The 19683-nt window shown below is 39.3% G+C and overlaps 1 protein-coding gene across 8 annotated transcripts in view; it reads right to left on the bottom strand.

Moving 5' to 3' along the window:
• The window catches only part of LOC122557198 (multidrug resistance-associated protein 5-like), a 188352-nt gene that overhangs the window by 16840 nt on the left and 151829 nt on the right, over window positions 1–19683 (bottom strand). For 7 of the 8 annotated variants that reach the window (XM_043704622.1, XM_043704624.1, XM_043704623.1 and 4 more), the window contains 5 exons: window positions 18534–18687; window positions 16448–16576; window positions 12697–12883; window positions 8473–8562; window positions 1126–1315 (listed from right to left, as the gene is read on the bottom strand). In XM_043704622.1, the coding sequence (XP_043560557.1) occupies window positions 1126–1315; window positions 8473–8562; window positions 12697–12883; window positions 16448–16576; window positions 18534–18687 (750 nt within the window). The remainder of the gene's footprint in view (window positions 1–1125; window positions 1316–8472; window positions 8563–12696; window positions 12884–16447; window positions 16577–18533; window positions 18688–19683) is intronic. The other variant, XM_043704630.1, reaches the window with a different exon arrangement.

Below are 19683 nucleotides of genomic sequence, written 5' to 3'. Positions count from 1 at the left end.
AAGAACCATATTTACTTTCTTCTTGAAAACACAACATTTTGGCAGGAACTACTTTCTTTGGCTCGAAATTCCACAGACTCATGACTCACTGGGTGAAATAATTTCTCCTCATTTCAGTCCTAAAAGGTTTACCCCTAACCCTTATGAACCCTAGTTCTGGATCCCGCCAAAATAAGGAACATCCATCCTTCCTGCATCCAACCCTTCTAGTCCTGTTAGAATTTACATGCTTCAATGAGATTCCACCACACCCCTCCACCCCAATTCTTCTCTGCTGCAGTGAATATAAATCTGACCCAATCTCTCCTCGTCTATCAGTCCTGCTATCCCAGGGAATCAATTTGCTTAACCTTTCCCTGTACTCCCTCTATAACGACAGCATCCTTCCTCAAATAAGGAGAGCAAAACTGCACACAATATTCCAGGTATGGTCTCACCAATACCCTCTATGATTGAACTAAGACATTGAAGGCCAACAAAGAGTTCTCTTCTTTACTGCTTGCTTATTTTCAGTGACTAGTGCACATGGACACCCAATCTCACTGAACATTCTCCTCTCTCAATTTATAGCCACTCAAATAATATCTGCCTTCTCATTTTTGCTACCGAAATGGATAATCTCACAATTGTCCATCCACATTATACTGCATCTTCCATGAATTTGACCATTTAATCAGTTTGTCCAAGTCACACTGCAACATTCTCCACACAACTCATCCTTTCTCACAATTTTGTTCATTTGCAAATTTTTCAGTATTCATGGAACCAGGGTTGCAGACACGTGTGGACACTGCAAACTACAAGTTCCCCTCAGAGCCACTCATCCTTCTGACTGGGAACAGTAAAGCTGTTCCTTCAGTGTGGGTATAAAATATTACGTCTACCTCAGAAGAGTAATTCAGGCAGATCCCAATTTAAAATATTTAGAATTGGTCCGAGGCCTAACGAACCTCAAACACTCAAAATCTTTGCCTTCACGTTGGAAACAGATTCTTTATTTGGTAACATTAGATATTTTACTTATGGTAATTTGTTCAGGGCCACAGTCTTGATATTGTTTCAGATAAATTAAGCACATTCAACATTCTTCAAAATAAATCATAAATTGTGGAAAAAGAGATATACCCGATCCTGTTCTTCCAACAATTCCAATTTTTTCCCGAGGTTTAATAGTAAATGTAACTTTCTTCAGCACAACTGGTAAGGTATCACGGTAACACATTTCCACTTCCTCAAACTGGATTTGTCCTTCCTGAGGCCAATCAGGGGGAGGTGCTGTCTCTGGAATATGTGACGGTGCTTCAGATTCCAAATTCTAAATGTGATACAGAACTCATTAACGTTACAATACCAAATTCTAACAGTAACATATTAATGGAACAATAAAGAGGTTTGCTCAGAAAAGATGCTATGTTGCATTTTTTTTGTGATATCACAAACTGGGCAATGCTATATTCTTCTCGAAGTTATTATCATCAGTTTATAGATACAAAATAAAAACAAGGGCGCACAAGGTTGAATTTGAATGTATCTCTATTTTTCTCTCCAGGTGCTGCATTTGCTGTTTTTATTTAACACAAAGGAGGAAGAATACAATCAAACACTAAAAATTTTCCAAGGTTATGTTCCACTTCAGTCAAATGTAATTCCATGTTAAATTAGTCAGATGATTAATCATTTCTCACAGATTTCTAATTGGTGTATGTGGATTATTGTCTGTGAAAGAAATCCTGACACTACTTCATGAGGTAAAGAATTAGGAAGTGTGGTTATTTCACAGTTTTAAGGTAATATCAAGGGATAAAATGTCTAAGAGACAGGCAGCTAATGATTAAGGAATACTATCACTATGATCATCAAGAAGTGAAATTTGGTAGCTCTTCCAACATTCAAACAGCAAGAAGCATGAAAGTTAGAACAGGACCTGATATTCTGGGCAGGATCTTTCTGGTTTTGGATTAACTTCAAAAGGAGGGGTTTCCAGGGGAAAAAAAAGGCTATGACCTACAAAGCTGGGGAAGCCTGCTTATCTTCTAACAATTGGGCATCTGATGGAACTGGAAGCAAAAGCAAAGAGGTGGCTCTCAGAGACCAACTCCCTGCATTAGGTCCAGCTTCATGTCATATCGAGATTAGTGTAGATCGAGCGATCACCCCAAAATGACAACCTGCAGTGGAGATGGTCAGTGGTACTGACATTGCAATAGTAATCCTGAGAGCTAAGTAATGTTCTAGGGACCCAGGGTTAAATCCCACCACACCAGATGGTGCAACTAGAATTTGATCAGGTCAGGAAGATGAGATCACAGACAGAGTGAATATATAATTCAGGGAATTCAGAAGCAATGTGGGAACAGAACTGGTGAATCTTTATTTTCTTTATCGATTTAAAATAAATTCAGTAGTCCAATGAAAAAGTTAATGACGTAGCTGACTCAATGACACATATCAGTCAATCACTTTGAAATAACTCAATAGAAGCCTGTATCCCATCACCTTGTTACCCCATAATAATATGCAGTTCTCTACTGTGATCTGGCCTCTCTGGTTCCAAAAAGATTTCAATTCTGGTTATGACACAAATAACTTCTTGGTTTTCCCATCACCACCAGCTATTTCAGTTTTGCCAAGGCCACAAACCTCTAGCAGGAGATGTAAATTTCCGGCAGGAGTTTGTGACCTGTTATTGTTACAAATTTACATCCATAAAGGTATTGGTGGAACTTCCTGACTCCAAATATGACTGCCAAACTTGCTTCTCTATCTGGGCATAGTTATGCTCTGCATTAGCCAGAGTCCTAGATGCATGTTATTCAGTATTCCTCTCCTTTGGGCCACCTATGAGTTAATATTACCCCTATGCCATACAAGAAAGCATTGCACATCAATATCCAATCTTGCTTGGGATCATAGTGCGCCAACACTTTTGAGGATGAAATCTGTTTCTAAAAACTATTGCGACCATTTCCTAGGCTGACATTTTTCTACGTTGATGCAAAGGTGCTAGGATGGAGGTCAGGCTATGCATGAACTTTCTGTAATAATTCACCAGCCCAAGGAAAGACCTATGCTCTGGTACAGATGTGGGAGCCAGGGAAATGTTTGATTATCCTCATTTTATCATCCAGTGGGTGTACCCTGGTCTTGCCAACTCTGTAGCCCAAGTAGGTCACTTAGGGTACCTGGGACACACATTTTTCCCTTCTAAGGCATACATCTGCCTGGCGAAATGTCTAAGGAAATGTTCAAGTTCTAAGTGCTCATTTTTAGTCTTCCCTGTCTTTAGCATGGCATCAAGGTAAATAGCAACCTGAGGTAGATGTTGTAAAATGTTCTCCATTATCTGCTAAAAAATTTCATTTGCATACCCCAAATGGCAGTCTGTTATATTAGTACAATAATATAATTAGTACAATAATTATAGTTACGGATGTTAATTGTAGCATACTTCCTGGATTCCTCATAGAACTGCAATTGCAAGTTCACATGGCTAATGTCCAGCTTCGCAAAGGATAGTCTCTCTGCCAGCTTTGTATGTAAATCCTCTATGGGAGGGATTAGGTATTAGTCCAGTTACAAAAAAGAGGTTTACTATTTGTTTAAAATCCCCACAAAGGTGAACTGACACTTTAGGCTTCACAATCGGTAAGACCAGTGCTGCCCATCTGCAAACTGGATAGGGTTTATCTTCCTTCACTTTCCAGCCTTCTGGTTTCTACCTCTACTTTTGCCCCCCAGGCAAATGGCGCTGGGCAGGCCTTGCAGAATCATGGAATTGCTTCCTGGTCAACATAAAGGTGGCCTTATCTCCTTTGATAATCTTTAGGTCTTCCTGAAAAACTTGAAGGTATTTAATTAGAACTTCACTCAGGCAGCCATTTTCTGATCGAAAAATAGAGCCAATCTAGGTCAATCTTTCTGAACCAGTTTTGCCTCATCAAGCTTGACCGCAAACCTATTACTGCAGTCAGTGTTAACTGAACCAGTTGCTTCTCATAAGAGACTGGAACCAAAGTTGTACTCTCGATCTGTAAAAGCTCCCCAGTCTAGCTGAGTTCTTGTGCAAACTTAACGGTTGGAGTCCAGAGTAAATTTTGTTCAAAGTTGGTCCTAGGATCACTGAAACAGCTACACCAGTATCAAACTCCATTAGAACCAAGGGACCATTTAACTAGATTGGTTAAGTGGTTGGTGGATTCTGATTTGGATGTTGCTAAAAAAATTAACTGATCCAAACCAGATGTAGTTGGATTTTCAAGGGTGTGCACTCTCCTGGATATTGCTCTGTGTTCTCCTACTCAATTTAGATCTCTTGGGACTCGTTTGCTGTCTGTGTCTGCACAGCAGCAACCACCAAGGCTTGCTGGCCCTGATCCTGAAGAAAATTGTAACCGTTTAGCTGAGGCTTGGCTTTTTTTGGGGGGCGCCGGCGAGTGGGGGGGGGGGGGGTGCGGTTTGCTGTGGTTGACCTACAGTCCCTTTATTCAGAACATGTCCTGAGTGCAATTGCCTTCATCCAAGTGATGTTCCCCAAGTTCAGTCGAGGGTATCTATTTCTACCAAAATACTCTACAACTCATGCTCCAGTTTCCATATTTTCTAATGACAAAGCCAGTTGTCGTGCTGGTTTGAAGTCCAGTTGGACTTCAGCTAGTAGGTGCTTTTACATGGTTACATCATTAGTCCCACATACCAAACCAACAAACCGTGTCTCAACATCTCATTAAGGGTTAAACCAACATCACATGCTTCTGCCCTGGTTCTCAAATTGCTCGAGTAAAACCAATAACATTTCAGAATTAGAGGCAGCTTGGGATAGTATTTCTTAACTAAATCCATCAACTCTTGAAATGTTTTAGTATCACGCCTTTGGGAAATTTATGTTCCGAATAACCAAAAACATCTGCGGGTGCACAAGCTGCCAGGAGAATTACTTGTGCTTTTCAGCTGCCATTTGCCTAGAAAAAAAACACATTCCTTCTACATACTGGGCCCAGTCTTAAATGGCAGGATTGAATAAGTCAAGCTTCGCAGACAACAGCGAGATGCCAGAAATGCTTACCCAATTTCAAAGATGACTGTTGTGAGCGTGCTTTACTCTCATCGCCACTGAAATAGGAGGCCAGTCCTGTCAACAAGTCACCTTTTATTTACACGTGGGAAGTCCTTGACACCGATCCAGCTCCCTCTGAGCATGCTCTCAGAGCGAACGTGATGAGATGACAACTTCTTAAGTTTTAATAGTGATCACAACTCCTTAAGTTTTAAGATAGCTATGAATAAGGATGTGTCAGGACCTTGTGGGAACGTACTAAATTGTACTAAATTACATCAGTGTTAGGCAGGAGCTAGCAAGTATTAATAGGAGGAGCTGTTATTGGGCAAGCCTAACTTTGACATGCAGGAGTTGTTTAAAGACCTATTGATCAGAGCTCAGGACCAGCATGTTCCAGTGAGGAGGAAGGACAAGAATGGCAAGGCAAGGGACACTTGCATAACGAGGTAGGCTGTGAATTTAGTCAAAAGAGAAAAAGCATATATAAGGTTTAGGAATCAAAGGTCGGACAGGACCCTTAAGTAATATAAAGAAAGCAGGAAATAAACCAAGCAGGGTATCAGGAGAGCAAGAAGGAGCCACTAAATTACCTTGGCAAGTAGGGCTAAAGAGAATCCGAAGGCATTCTATACATTCATTAAAACAGAAGAATAACTCGGGAGAATGTAGGACCCCTCAAGGATAAAGGAGGAAACTTGTGCTTGGAGGGAGAGGATGTGGACGAGATCCTAAACCAATATATTGTGTCAGTATTCATCCGGGAGAAGGATTCGGAGGATAGTGAGATTACTGTGGAACATGCTAATATGCTAAGGCATTTTGAGAAAAAGAAAGAAGTGGTGTTGGGTCTCTTGGAGAGCATTAGGGTAAATAAGTCCCTACAGCCCGATTGTATTAACCCTAGGTTATTGACAGAAACAACAGAGGAGGTTGCTGGGGCCTTGACTAAGATCTTTGTATCCTCACTAGCCATTGGAAAGGTCCCAGAGGACTAGTGAGTAGCTAATGTTCTCTGTTCAAGAAGAGAAATAGGGATCATTCAGGAAACCATAGACCAGTGGTTGGAAAGCTATTGGAGACAATTCTTAGGGATAGGATTTATGTGCATTTAGAAAAGCATGGGCTAATTAGGGTAAGTAAGCATGGTTTTGTGTAGAGTAGGTCATGTCTTACTAGCTTGACTGAATTTTTTGAGGATGTGATGAAGGTAATCGATGAGAGTAGAGCAGTGGATGTTGTACACATGGAGTTTAGTAAGGCTTTTGACAAGGTCCCTCATGGTAGGCTTATCCAGAAGATTAAAATGCCTGGGATCCATGGTGAATTGGCCACTTGGATTCAGAACTGGCTTGCGCATAGAAGCAAAGGTAGTGGTGGAAGTGTGTTTCTCTCGCTGGAAGTACGTGACTAGTAGTATTCTGCAGGGATCCATTCGAGGACCTCTGTTATTTATGATGCATATAAATGACTTGGATGAAAATGTCAATGGGTGGGTTAGTAAGCTTACAGACAATATGAAGATCCATAGAGTTGTGGATAGTGTAGAACTTTGTCAAAGGATATGGCGGGATATAGATCAGTTGCAGATATGGGCAGAGAAATAGGCTTCCAAATTCCCTGAACTGTATACTTGCATTTTGGAAGTGATCTTTCTTGGCCATACAAAGCTTTATTATCGTGCACTTTCAACAGGCCCTTTCTTAAATAGAGCTGAGGTGACCACATCAGTTAAGCTTCAATAGTATTTAAAACCTGTTAAAGCCCTATTCATGTTTCAGGTGTGTAGTGACTGCAGTGAGTCAGACATCATAGAACATAGAACAGTACAGGAACTAACTGAATTGCAAGCAAACTGGTACAATGTCAACAAAGTTAAAGAGGTAAACACATGGCTCAAAGATTGGAGCAGGAGAATTGGGTTTGAATTCATGGGACCTTGGCACCAGTACTGGGGAAGGAGGGAGCTGTTTCAATTAGACAGGCTCCACCTGAATGATGTTGGGACCAGAGTCCCAGTGAATCGCATAACTAAAGTTGTGGATAGGGCTTTAAATTAAATAGTGACTGTCAGGTAGGTTCAGTTGCAGGGAACATTATAGAAAAATTGAAAGAGGAAAAGGCTCAGCAGAGGTTACTAAAGTTTCCAGAACAAGTGATAGAACAGAAGAGTATGAAAAGGGTCATGAATCTAACTTCAGGCACAGCAGATGAGGGGATAACTATGAGAAAGGGGGCAGTCAATGCAGGACTGACAGTGTTGTACTTGAATGCATGAAGTATGTGAAATAAGATAAATGAGCTTATAGAATAGATTAATATTGGCAGATAGATTTTTGTGCATATCCCAAAAATGTGGCTGCTACGGGATCAGGGCTAGGAACTATATATCCAAGGATACGCATTATTTCAAAGGCAGACAAATGGGCAGAGGGGGAGGGTTGCTTAGTTAATAAGAAATGAAATTAAATCAACCGCAAGAAGTGTTTTTGAGTCAGAAGGTGTAGAATCTGTGATGGCAGAGTTGAGAAACTGTGAAGCAAGAAAGACCTTGTTGGGAGTTGTGTACAGGCCTCCTAGTCAGAATGTGGGGAAGAAAGTAAATTGGGAGATAGAAAATGCACTTAACAAAAGCGCTATGACAATAATCATGGGGGACTTCAACATGCAGGTGGACTGGGAAAATCAGATTGGAAAGTGTGAGGTTATTCACTTTGGTCGGAAGATTAGAGGTGTAAACAATATTCAAAAGGGGGAATGACTTCAGAAATCTGAAGCACAAAGGGTACAAGCAGTTCAGGTGCGGTGTCAGTTAGGAAGGCAAATGCATTGTTAGCATTTATTTCAAGAGGGATAGAATACAAAAGCAGAGATGTATTGCTGAGGATGTACAAGGCTCTGGAATTTTGAATTTTGAATAATTTTGGTTATAGACTCAGTCAAGTAAAAACTATGTGAAAGACCAAAGAGTTCAAGAACGTATATATGAAGACGTCAGTGAAAAAGTAACAACAGGCAAAAAGTTATTGCAACTGGCATCAGGAAAGCTTGATGGCAACATTTTGTAGTGTCTATGGATGATGAATTGATAATGATGACTGATTGTCTCATTAAGGCAGGATTCATAGTTTTTAATAAAGCTCTTTCAGTCAAACTTTCCGAATAATTGTCCCACATCTTAGATTTACATAGTTTTGATAGCATAGATATGGAATAATAGCATGTGTCTGCAGAGAAAAAGGCAATTTAATTATAAAAACTAACTCTATAGAACAGATATATATTTAAATATTTCACACACAATTATGTATTGAAGATAAATAACTCTATGACAATCAAGCTGTATAAGTGAGATTTAACCTGTAAGTTACTGGAAACATTGTAAATATCTCAGCTGTGATCAATGCTACAAAACTCACCATTATGTAATGCCTGATCCTTTCTACGGACGTGAATCTGGCTTCTGATTCTGATGCTAAGCGGACCGTAAATTGAAACAGTCCTGTCAGCTGATTGATAAACAAGGGGGGAAGAAGATATTTTTTAAGAAAGAAAATAAATTATCAGAATATAAATGAATATTTTGTTAGTTAAAAGAAACAGAGACATTTAAGAGATACTTTTAAGCAGTTTTCTAAAATAAAAATTTAAGATCCTAAAAAAAAATTTTAGTTATTACCGAAGATGGTATTTTGAGGTCAAGAACGAAAAAGTATTGGGTTTCTTGAAGAGCATTAATGTGGATAAATCCCCAGGACCTGATGGTATCTACACTAGGTTATTGACAGAGGCAACAGAGGAGATTGTTGGTGCTTTGGCTAAGGTCTTTATATTCTCATTAGCACTGGTCAGGTCCTGGAGGACTGGTGAGTAGCTAATGTTGTTCCTCTGTTCCAGAAGAGAAATAGGGATAATCCAGGAAGCAACAGACCGGTGAGTCTCATATCAGTGGTTGGGAAGCAATTGGAGAGAATTCTTAACGATAGGATTTATGCACATTTGGAAAAGCATGGCATAGCTAGGGGCAATTAGCAGGGCAGGTCATGTCTTACTAACTTGACTGAATTCTTTGAGAAAGTGATGAAGGTGATCGATGAGGGTAGAGCAATGGATGTTGTCTACATGGATTTTAGTAAGGCTTTTGACAAAGTCCCTCATGGTAGGCTCATCCAGAAGATTAAGATGCGTGGGATCCATGATGACTTGGCCGCATAAATTCAGAATTGACTTGCCAATAGAAGGCAGAGGGCAGTGGTGGAAGGATATTTTTCTGACTGGAGGTCCATGACTAATGCTGTTTTGCAGGGATCTGTATAGGGACCTCTGCTGTTTGTGATATATATAAATGACTTGAATGAAAATGTATACAGGTAGACTAGTAAGTTTGCAGATGATACAAAGATTGAAGTAGTGGATAGTTTAGAAGGTTGTCGAAGGCTACAGTAGGAAAAAAGATCAGTTGCAGATGGCAGATAGTTTAATCCTGGTAAATGTGATTTACCAGGATTATTGGCGCCCCTTGAGCAGCATTGATGTACAGAGGGATCTTGGGGTTCAAGTCCATAGCTCCCTAAAAATGGCCATGGAAGCAGATAGGGTGGTAAAGAAGGCAAATGGTATGCTTGCCTTTATTGGTCGGGGAATTGAGTACAAGAGTCAGGATGTCATGTTGCAGATTTATAAGATTTTGGTTAGGCCAAAATTGCATTCAGTTCTGGTCATCACAGTACAGGAAGGATGTGGAGTAAGAGCAGAAGAGGTTTGCCAGGATGCTGCATGGATTAGAGGGTATGAACTATAAGGGGAGGCTAGAAAAAACATATGTTGTTTTCTCTGGAGTGCCAGAGGCTAAGGGGAACTTCGATAAAAATCTATAAAATTATGAGATGCATAGATAAGGTAAACCGTCAGAATCTTTTTCCTGGAGTTGAAATGTGTAATACTGGGGGGCATGCATTTAAGTGAGTGGGTGAAAGTTCAAAAGGAGATGTGAGGGGCACTTTTTTTTTAAACAGAGAGTGGGAGGTTTCTGGAACACGTTGCCACGGGTAGCGATAGGGGCATTTAAGAGACTTTTAGATAAGCACATGAATATGCAAGGACTGGAGGGATATGGACCAAGGACAGGCAGAAGGGATTAGTTTATTTGGCATCATGTTTGGCACAACATCATGGGAAGAAGGGCCCGTTCCTGTGCTCCACAATTCTATGTTCTATATTGCTCAAAATATTATGCTGTGAGATTCTTAAGACAACGGTCTGTGTCCTCAGACCCTCAGTTGATGAGCTTTCCATTTCAAATATGTCTGAGGAAAGAACCTTTGTTATTGTACTGAGAAAGTTTGGTTCCTGGAATTATGTTGAACTTGGGGGATGGAAACTGAAGTTGTAGGAAATGAAGCAGATGCTAATTCATGTAGTTTTAGAAATGTGCAGCCCAGAGATTTTAACTCCAATGACTCATTTGAGAATGCTGAAATTTGTTTTTTTGAGGCCAGAAAGAATGCAAGGACAACAAAGAATAGGAGTGGAAAGTCATAGGATAATTAACATGGTCTGCAATGAATAGAATGAGGGAGGAGGTGATAAATATATTAGTTTTCATTAGTCTCGTTGGGAATTTAGAATAGTGGGAATGGAGGACAGGGCAATTGAATGATCCACCTGCAGACTGTAGGAGCAGTACACTGGAGGATAGCAAATGTTGTTCCCTTGTTCAAGAAGGGGAGTAGAGAAAACTCTGATAATTATACAGCAGTGAGCCTTACTTCAGTTGTGGGTAAAGTGTTGGAAAGGGTAATAAGAGATAGGATTTATAATCATCTAGAAAGGAATAGGTTGATTAAGGATAGTCAACATGGCTTTGTGAAGGGTAGGTCATGCCTCACAAACCTTATTGAGTTCTTTGAGAAGATGACCAAACAGGGTAAAGCAGTTGATGTGGTGTATATAGATTTCAGTAAGGTATTTGATAAGGTTCCCCAAAGTAGGCTATTGCACAAAATACGGAGGCATGGGAATGAGGGTGATTTTGTGATTTAGATCAGAAATTTAGTGGTTTAAATCAGAAAGAAGTGGTTGTTGGGAAATATTCATCCTGGACTTCATTTACTAGTGGTGTACTGCAAGAATCTGTTTTTGATCCACTGTTGTTTGTCATTTTTATAAATGATCAAGATGAAGGCATAGAAGGACTGGTTAGTAAATTTGCAGATGACACTAAGGTTGGTGGAGTTGTGGATAGCGCAGAAGGATGTCGTAGGTTACAGAGGGTCATAGATAAGCTGCCGAGCTGGACTGAGAGGTTGCAAATGGAGTTTGGTGTGGAGAAGTCTGAGGTGATTCACTTTGGAAGGAGCAAAAGGACTAAAGAGTACTGGGCTAATGGTAAGATTCTTGGTAGTGTAGTTGAGCAAAGAGATCTCAGTTTCCACGTACATAGATCCCTGAAAGTTGTCACCTGGGTTGATAGGGTTGTTAAGAAAGCATATGGTGTGTTAGCTTTTATTAGCAGAGGAATAGAGTTTCATACTGCAGCTGTACAAAATGCTGGTGCAGCCGCACTTGGAGTATTGCATACAGTTCTGGTCACCTCATTATAGGAAGGATGTGGAAGCTTTGGAAAGGGTTCAGTGGTGATTTACTAGGATGTTGCCTGTTATGGAGGGAAGGTTGAGGGACTTGAAGCTGTTTTCATTGGAGAGAAGAAGGTTGAGAGATTACGTAATTTAGACATATAAGATAATCAGAGGGTTAGATAGGGTGGACAGTGAGGGCCTTTTTCCTCGGATGGTGATGGCTAGCATGAGGGGGGATAGCTTTACATTGAGGAGTAATTGGATTGACATATGGACAAAAATAGAATAGTGTAGGCTAGATGGACTTCAGATTGGTTCCATGAGTCGGCGCGACAGTGAGGGCTGAAAGGTGTGTACTGCATTGTAATGTTTGATGTTCTATATTAAGGGTGTGAATTGGTTGCATAAATATAGGGAGCTAGCAAGCGGTTGGGTGTGAATTTTATGGAATGTGGTTAACTTCAAATAAAACTCTCACTAAAAGTGTAGACTTGGACTTGTTAAAAACAGTTATCTTCTAGCATATGAGAGTGAGGACATTAACCATCATACGAACCCTATACTCTTCATTATGAGATATTACAATACTTAATAATATCATAAATAAATTATATTGTCTTGTTCCTTTTCTGAATGCAGAGACTCATGCTGAGGTATTTATGGGAAAGATTCTTCAGTATCTCGCCCAAATTGTTATTATTAGTGAGGGGCTTTTGTGCATGTTGAGCACCTGTGGATAGAGTTAGATATTGAAGGCAAGCCTGATCACTGGCCTCATCCAATGTTCAGAAACTTTTCAGGATGGGTTATTTTATTCCCATCCACATCTCAGACCATTTAAGGTCAAGTTTAGTGTCTGAAGTCACTGTGGTTGAATCTTAGTTGTTCATTATAAATTAAATCAGAATCAATTTGATAAAATTGATAACTATCAGGGAGCAAGTTAAATAGTGAAACATAAGTATCTGAGCTATCTTCAAATTTTTGTGACAAACTTCCACTTTGTAATTCATTCAGTTTAATATTGCTAATGGATTGCAATTAAGTTCCTTAATTTAAAGTTACCTGGACTGCATGAGAGATGGCAAGGCCTGCATAAGCTGGCGGAATTCTTCCATGCATGAAAACCATCATTGCTGACACAACGGTGATAAGTATAATGCTTATAAGATCAAGGCGAACAGCCAACCATCGCATGCCACAGCTGAATAGAAAATGGGGTCCTTGATTGGAATCTAGTAGTTCCTGGTACCTAAAAGGAAATAGCACCAATTGAGTTAAATGGCACAGGCTGATTCCTAAAATGTTGGGAGAATTACAGGCGTAAGCTGAAATTAATTGCTTTGCAGCAAAATTGCATCAATTCCCATGCACAACTCTTGACCACCAGATGTCAGCAGTGTTGTTTCTACTCTATGATTTGCCAACTTCACTCGTAATCTATTGGTACAAAAGCAAGTATTAGAAATTAGTTGGTAAAATGTTAGAGGGTGGATCCTGTTGTGTGGTTCCCTGAGCATTTATGCTGCATACTGATGGACTGCCAAGTAGCCACTGAAGTTGGTGGGTATTTGTTTTCGTGACAGAGGGTGGAAACACCCCAAAATTGGATTGAGAGAAAAAGAGATTTCAAAACAGTGTAATTAAATTATAATGCCATGGAGAACTTGCATTATAATTCATTAGCATCACAAGTAAGGTACAAATTGCTTTTATTAATGAGTAAGCTCTACCATTCCTATTTTGCATTTAAATGGAAGTATGAAAACACTTAATTATAAATAATATATTAGACACAAAGTGAATTCCAGGATTTTAACTGAGTGATAGTTGAGGAATGGCAATGTATTTCGGGGTCAGGATGGTGAATTACTTGGAGGGGAATTTGCAGGTGATGGTGTTTTCTTGCATCTGCTGCCTTTGTCTTTCAAGATGGAAATGGCTATGGGTTTGTAAGATGTTGTTAAAGGATCTTTGATGAATTTCTGCAGTGCTTCTTGTAGATAGTACAAACTGCTGCTACTAAGTATTGGTGGTGGAGGCAATGGATGCTTGGAGATGTGGTACAAACAAACTGGCTGCTATGTCCTGGATGGTCAAGCTTCTTGGAGCTGCACTCCCCCATAGAAGTGGGCAGTATTCCACCACACTCCTGACTTGTGCCTTGTAGATCTGGGTCAAGCTCTGGGGAGTCAGGAAGTGAAATACTCACTGCAGTATTCCTATCCTCTGACCTGCTCTTGCTGCCACCATATTTAACGTAATGAATCCAGCTGAGTTTCTAATAAATAGTAACCCCCCTCCCACACCATGATATTGATAGTGGAGGATTCAGTGATAGTTACACCATTGAATGCTGTCAGTTGCATCACCAACTATCAACATTCTGGGAGTTGCCATTGACCAGAAACTGAACTGGACCAGCCATGTAAATATTGTGCGCCTCCAAGAGCAAGTCGGCATCTAAGTAGCCTGCAAAATGTAACTCACCTCACAGTGCCCCAAATCATGTCCACAATCTCCACTTGGAATATTCTCTCCACTTGCCTGGATCAGTGCAACTCCAACAATACTCAAGAAGCTCAAACAGCAATCAGGACAAAACAGTCCCTTGATTGGCACCCTATCTGCCACCAGCAATGCAAACCATAAAGGTGCAAAACAGCAACTCAACAATGTTATGAATTGGGGTACCCTTTAAAACTAAAATTCTTGTAGCATTTTAAAGTGGATTAAGAAGTATAGCAAGACCTTAGCATCACTTAATGCATTGCATAAAGACAACAATGACCATGTTTGGTTTATGTGGACTAAGAAATATACCAAAATAATGGGGCAGCTTAAAAAGGCTACAATGCAAACAACTTGTCTCATATCCATGATTCAGACAAGGCCTTTTACATGGTAGTAAGGGTCAATTTGTACAGAAAAAGTGAGAGAAGACTGTTCCCCAACATATTTGCCTTCCAAGCACTGCTGGGAGCTGAACTGACTTACTCCACCAGAGAGTGAGAGCCACTTGCAATGTTCTTGATCAAACATTTTATTATATCAAAACTTAACATGGTGATACTCCATAGCCTATACATTCCCCTTAATTTACTGCTTTGATTGGGAGACACACCTGCATCACCATCCCAATTAAGCCACTAGACACTGGAAATGACCCAGTGCATTATTACATTACTTGTGTAAGGGCTAGTTCAAAAATGCCCTCAGGGAGTTCCACATTTCTTTAATCTAAGCTAGGGTGATTGAGGAGGCACTAGACATCTTAATCAATGGATCATCATTCCATAAGGATAATTAACCTCACAAAAATATTTGTTATTGTAATGCAAAGTTGGATTATTTAGTAACGATGTTGTAGAACAGGAACTCCTGGATTGTGTACAAGATGATTTTGAGTGATCAATATATTGAGGAACCAACTGAAAAACAGGTCGTTCTAGATTGGGTATTCTGTAATAAGAAAGGAATAACTGGTAATCTAGGTGTGTGAGGCCCGTAGGGGAGAAGTTACCATAATATGATAGAATGCTTCATTAAGATGGCGTGTGACATACTTATTGCTGAGACTATGATCCTGAATCTAAGTAATAGAAATTACGATGGTATGAGATATGAGCTGTGAATGATAAACTGAAAGTTTTTGCTTAAAGAGAAGATGGGGGATAGGAAAGGGAAAACATTTAAAGTGTGTGTGCAACAATTCTTCATTCCTGCCTGGCATCCTTCCATCGATGGAAATAATTTCTCCCTATCCACACTATTCAGATCCCTCAAGATCTTCAACATCTCCATCAAATCTCCTCTTTATTTTCTCCTCAAGGAGAACAGTCCCAGATTCTCCAATTTATCCACAAAACTGTACACCCTAGTTTCATACAGGAATCCTTTAGCACACTGTCACACCTTTTTAATGTGCTTTGCTCAGAAATAGAAACAATACCCAGTTGAAGCATAACCAGTATTTTATACAGGCTTATTATAAATTGCATCTTTTCCTGTTTGTCCATTTTTAAACAGCCTAGGTTTACACAGGCTGTATTAAACACTTTATCAATCTGCCCTGCACCTTCAAGATTTGTGTACAAAAAACATCCCTTATTGTAAAAGCTATAAAGCATTCAGTGAAACGTAATGGTAATTTTGAAAAAAATATGTACATCTATGTTCTCCTGAACCATGAAAACTACCTAGTAATACAGCTAGATTTTAATTTATAATTTGGAAAAATAATTTATAATTTGGAATATATCTGGAAAAACAATTTTGAATTGACCATGAAATACTGTTGTTTAAAATGTCTATCAATGGTGTTCATAATAGCTGAAAAATGTAAAGATAATGGTTGAGTACTAGAACATTGGCATCTATATATTAATGTTGTCTATTGATCCTGAAATCCAAGGAAATCTCAAAAGGAATGAAATTAGATGGACTGCCTGGCATCGATCTCAGCACTGAAAATGACAACACCAACACAGCGCTGTTAAACCTGCAAAGTCCTACTTGCTAACACCAGGGGGGCTAGTGCCAAAATTTGGAGAGTTGTCTAATAGTAAGATAACAAAATGATAGCGAAACACAATGGGAAAAAAGGATGGAATGTCAGACTTTAAAACCATCATTATGTATTAGCCCAATTATTCTTCCATCCTCAACAGTGTGGTACCTGAAGACTGTACTTGGTCTGAACTCTCCATACACAAATCACAGAAAAGTGCCATGCTTAAAAGATATTTTTATATTTTACATACAATAATTGTACCTTGCTGTAGATTCATATGTTTTAGAAGTATTTGCTACATACCTTTGCAGGAACTCACTTTCTTTGTCATAAGCATGGATGGTGGCTAAACCCTGGACACTGGAGGTGATATGAGATGTAAACGGTGACTGACTGATACTGTCCATACGCTTAAGCTCGCGAACTAAAACCCTGTCGAAAGGTAGAGAATTCACCAGTTTATCACCAATTTTAATTTCCTTTCTATTCTGTTTTTTATTACTTTTGTCCAACAATAGAAATATACACAGATATGTATCGAAAGCTAATGACAGTCCTTCATGACTTCACTCTACTCAGCACCTCTGAACTTTGATTGTAAAACTTTGACTTCACAATAAAATTCACTCATTCAACGACCATACATGTATTCTTTCCAACAGCAAGGAATGGTGTTTGACTCTCTTCCTGCTAACTCAACAACAATGAAGCTAGGGCTAGAGTTGCACAGCTGCCCAAGGCTCAAATCAACTCACATCTTCTGTAACACAATCAAATTCGATACCACTGTGGCCTGAATGACTTGTTATCATTCAGTAGGGTCTGACAGGATTTCAAATGGAACTAGAGACCAGCTAATTATTCTCTGCTGATGAAGGGATATTTCACAAGAATTCAAATTCAAGTGGAAAACCAACATTTACCAGGACAAACATATAAATAGAAAGCAGGAGACAACAGCTTCGCTTCACTTGGAGGTCGCCACTGATAATGTTATCTAGTCAGGTAATGAAATGTCTGGATATCAAACTTACAGCTCAGCGAGCAAACCTACACCCCAACATTTACCAAATGAGGAGAGCGGTGATCGGTTGTCAACTGGACTGTAATTGATTGAGGCACTGCTGTAGAAAATGCATCAATTGATGCTGGTTAACAGTTAAAAACCCAGCTTTTAAAAACTTTTAAACCCAGCAAATTGAATCTGATTGTTTAAGGCTTTGCTCTGAGAAATAAACCAGTGAAGCTTTACATCTTGCTCTCATCAGGATATTTTGCAAGAATACAAATTTAGTTGCTAGTTATCAGTTCAGCCAGGATGTCAACGAATGGGTGAGCAAACTCAACAGGTTGAATGGCTTACTTCTGCTCCTACATCTTATTGTCAATATTCCTTCATCAACAGAGAATCATGACCTGTTTCCTAGTTCCACTTGAAATCCTGTTAGATCCTAGTGAATGATAACAAGCCATTCAGGCCACAGTGGTACCCAATTTGATTGTGTTTCAGAGTATATGAGTTGATTTGAGCCCCAGGCAGTGCTGAACTGTAGCCCTAGCTTAATTGTTGCTGAGTTAACAGATATAGAATAAAAACCATTGCCTTGCTGAAGGAAAGAACAGGTGCATGGTCATTGAATGAGTGAATTTTGTTGAGTCAATCAGCAATTACCTCTCATGTGATTAAGGAATAATTTGGTGAGAACTGAATGTACAGGTGAAACAAGTAAGCAATGTGTTGGAGTTTTGTGATGTGTAACCAGAAAGATATATACCTGGACTCTGACTAGCCAACCTTTAACTTTTGGGTGTTTAACATGGTTAACATAGTTCATTTTAAACAAAGAACTGCAGATGCTGGAGATCTGAAACAAAATCAGAAATTACTGAGAAACTCAGCAGGTTTAGCAACATCTGTGGGAAGAAACTCTTCACTGAAGTTCTTGAAAGATTCAAAATATTAACTCTGTTTTCTTGCCACAGATGCTGCCAGACCGCTGAGTTGCTCCAGCAATTCCTGTTTTCGTTATACTTAGTTAATTTACTTAGTAGGCCACAGAGATATCACCTTAAATAGATCTTATAAATTATTTTTAGGTATTTATCTCTTGCTGGCATTATTAGAACATTATTGATTTAAAACATTATCCTGTTAATATAGAGTTGTGTCAACATTACTGTGCCACAGTTCTTACTGTTCGTCTTTTAAAAGGAGATTAATAAGATAAAGATTAAAGGAAGATTAGATTTTATCCCATCAGTAATTCCAATAAATAACCATTCTGTTTAGCTGACTAAGAACCCAGCTAGCGCCAAGACTCTTTGAGAAGAGTCTCTTCCCTCCATTAATATCAGATCTATTGACAGAAATATGTGTCAGGGACATTACCTTGATATTCTGTTGACTATCATGAAGATAATACAGAGTGGTAACACTGAAATAAGGAACCATGGAAAGACTGAACTGACGACACCAAGACAAAACAGTATAAGGATGATATTCTGGATCAACATCTCAGTCTGTGTGGTCAGCCGCACATCCACTGAAGAAAGAGAAGGTTGAATGCTTAGTATTAAAAAAAATTATCTTCACTTATAACAGGTGTACACAATAATCCAATGTATTTTTCTCAACAGACGTACATGAATCCTAAAAATAGAAGGTACACAGGGGAATTGTGGAACATATAATAAACTTGTTTTATGGGTCAAATTCCTGGTCAGTCAACTAATGTTATTCATTTCGGTAGATGGTACAGTTAGGATAATTAAAATAAAAGCAAAAGGAGATATATAGGTCAAAACTTTCAACTCCTAGAATCTAGCAAAATGTGCCAGACTTAGATAATCCAGAACCTGATTAATTCAGGTATCAATGTTATAAAAGATAGAAAAATCGGAGCAGGAGTAAGCCATTCAGCTCTTTGAACCTGTTCTACCATCGATTCTGATCATGGTTTATCATTTAACCTAGAAACCTGGTTCTAGTTTTTGTCCATATCCATTGATCTCTTTAGCCCTATGTCTAACCTCTCACATTTGCATGTTGCATTTGATTTCCTGGCCAAATAGAGAAGGTGGACGAGATCATCCATGGATTTGTTCATGAAGGCTCTATTTCATCAGTCCTTAGTGAGGTCTGAATGGCTGCAGCGAAATTTGCTAAGGAAAGAAGCAGAAAGTTGCTATGGAATAGAAAGAAGATGTGGAAGCTTGTCCCCATATTCACATTCATCACTGGAGGTCACACTGGAGACAGTGAGCAGGAAGAAAGAAATCCTATTTGCTGAGGATGGAGGAAAACAGCACTAGGACCTTAGCAAGCTGTCATGGTTGAAGATAGCAAAAGTTAGCAACAGTTGTGATGCAGTGTCATAAAGAATTTAATGACCACATTAGGTCCAGGAAGGTGCCTCATCACTCGGGCATTGTAGTCACTTTACTCCAAACTCAGTAGCATTCTCTTTTGACTGACATATGCAGTTCTATGCATTTGTTCTCGCCAACTGCCTCCACAATTTCCATTTGCAATCCAGCTC

The sequence above is a fragment of the Chiloscyllium plagiosum genome, chromosome 15, assembly GCF_004010195.1.
Source record: "Chiloscyllium plagiosum isolate BGI_BamShark_2017 chromosome 15, ASM401019v2, whole genome shotgun sequence".
Classification (NCBI taxonomy): Eukaryota; Metazoa; Chordata; class Chondrichthyes; order Orectolobiformes; family Hemiscylliidae; genus Chiloscyllium; species Chiloscyllium plagiosum.
The sequence above is the reverse complement of the archived record's forward strand: the minus strand, read 5'-3'. Positions and strand labels throughout refer to the sequence as shown.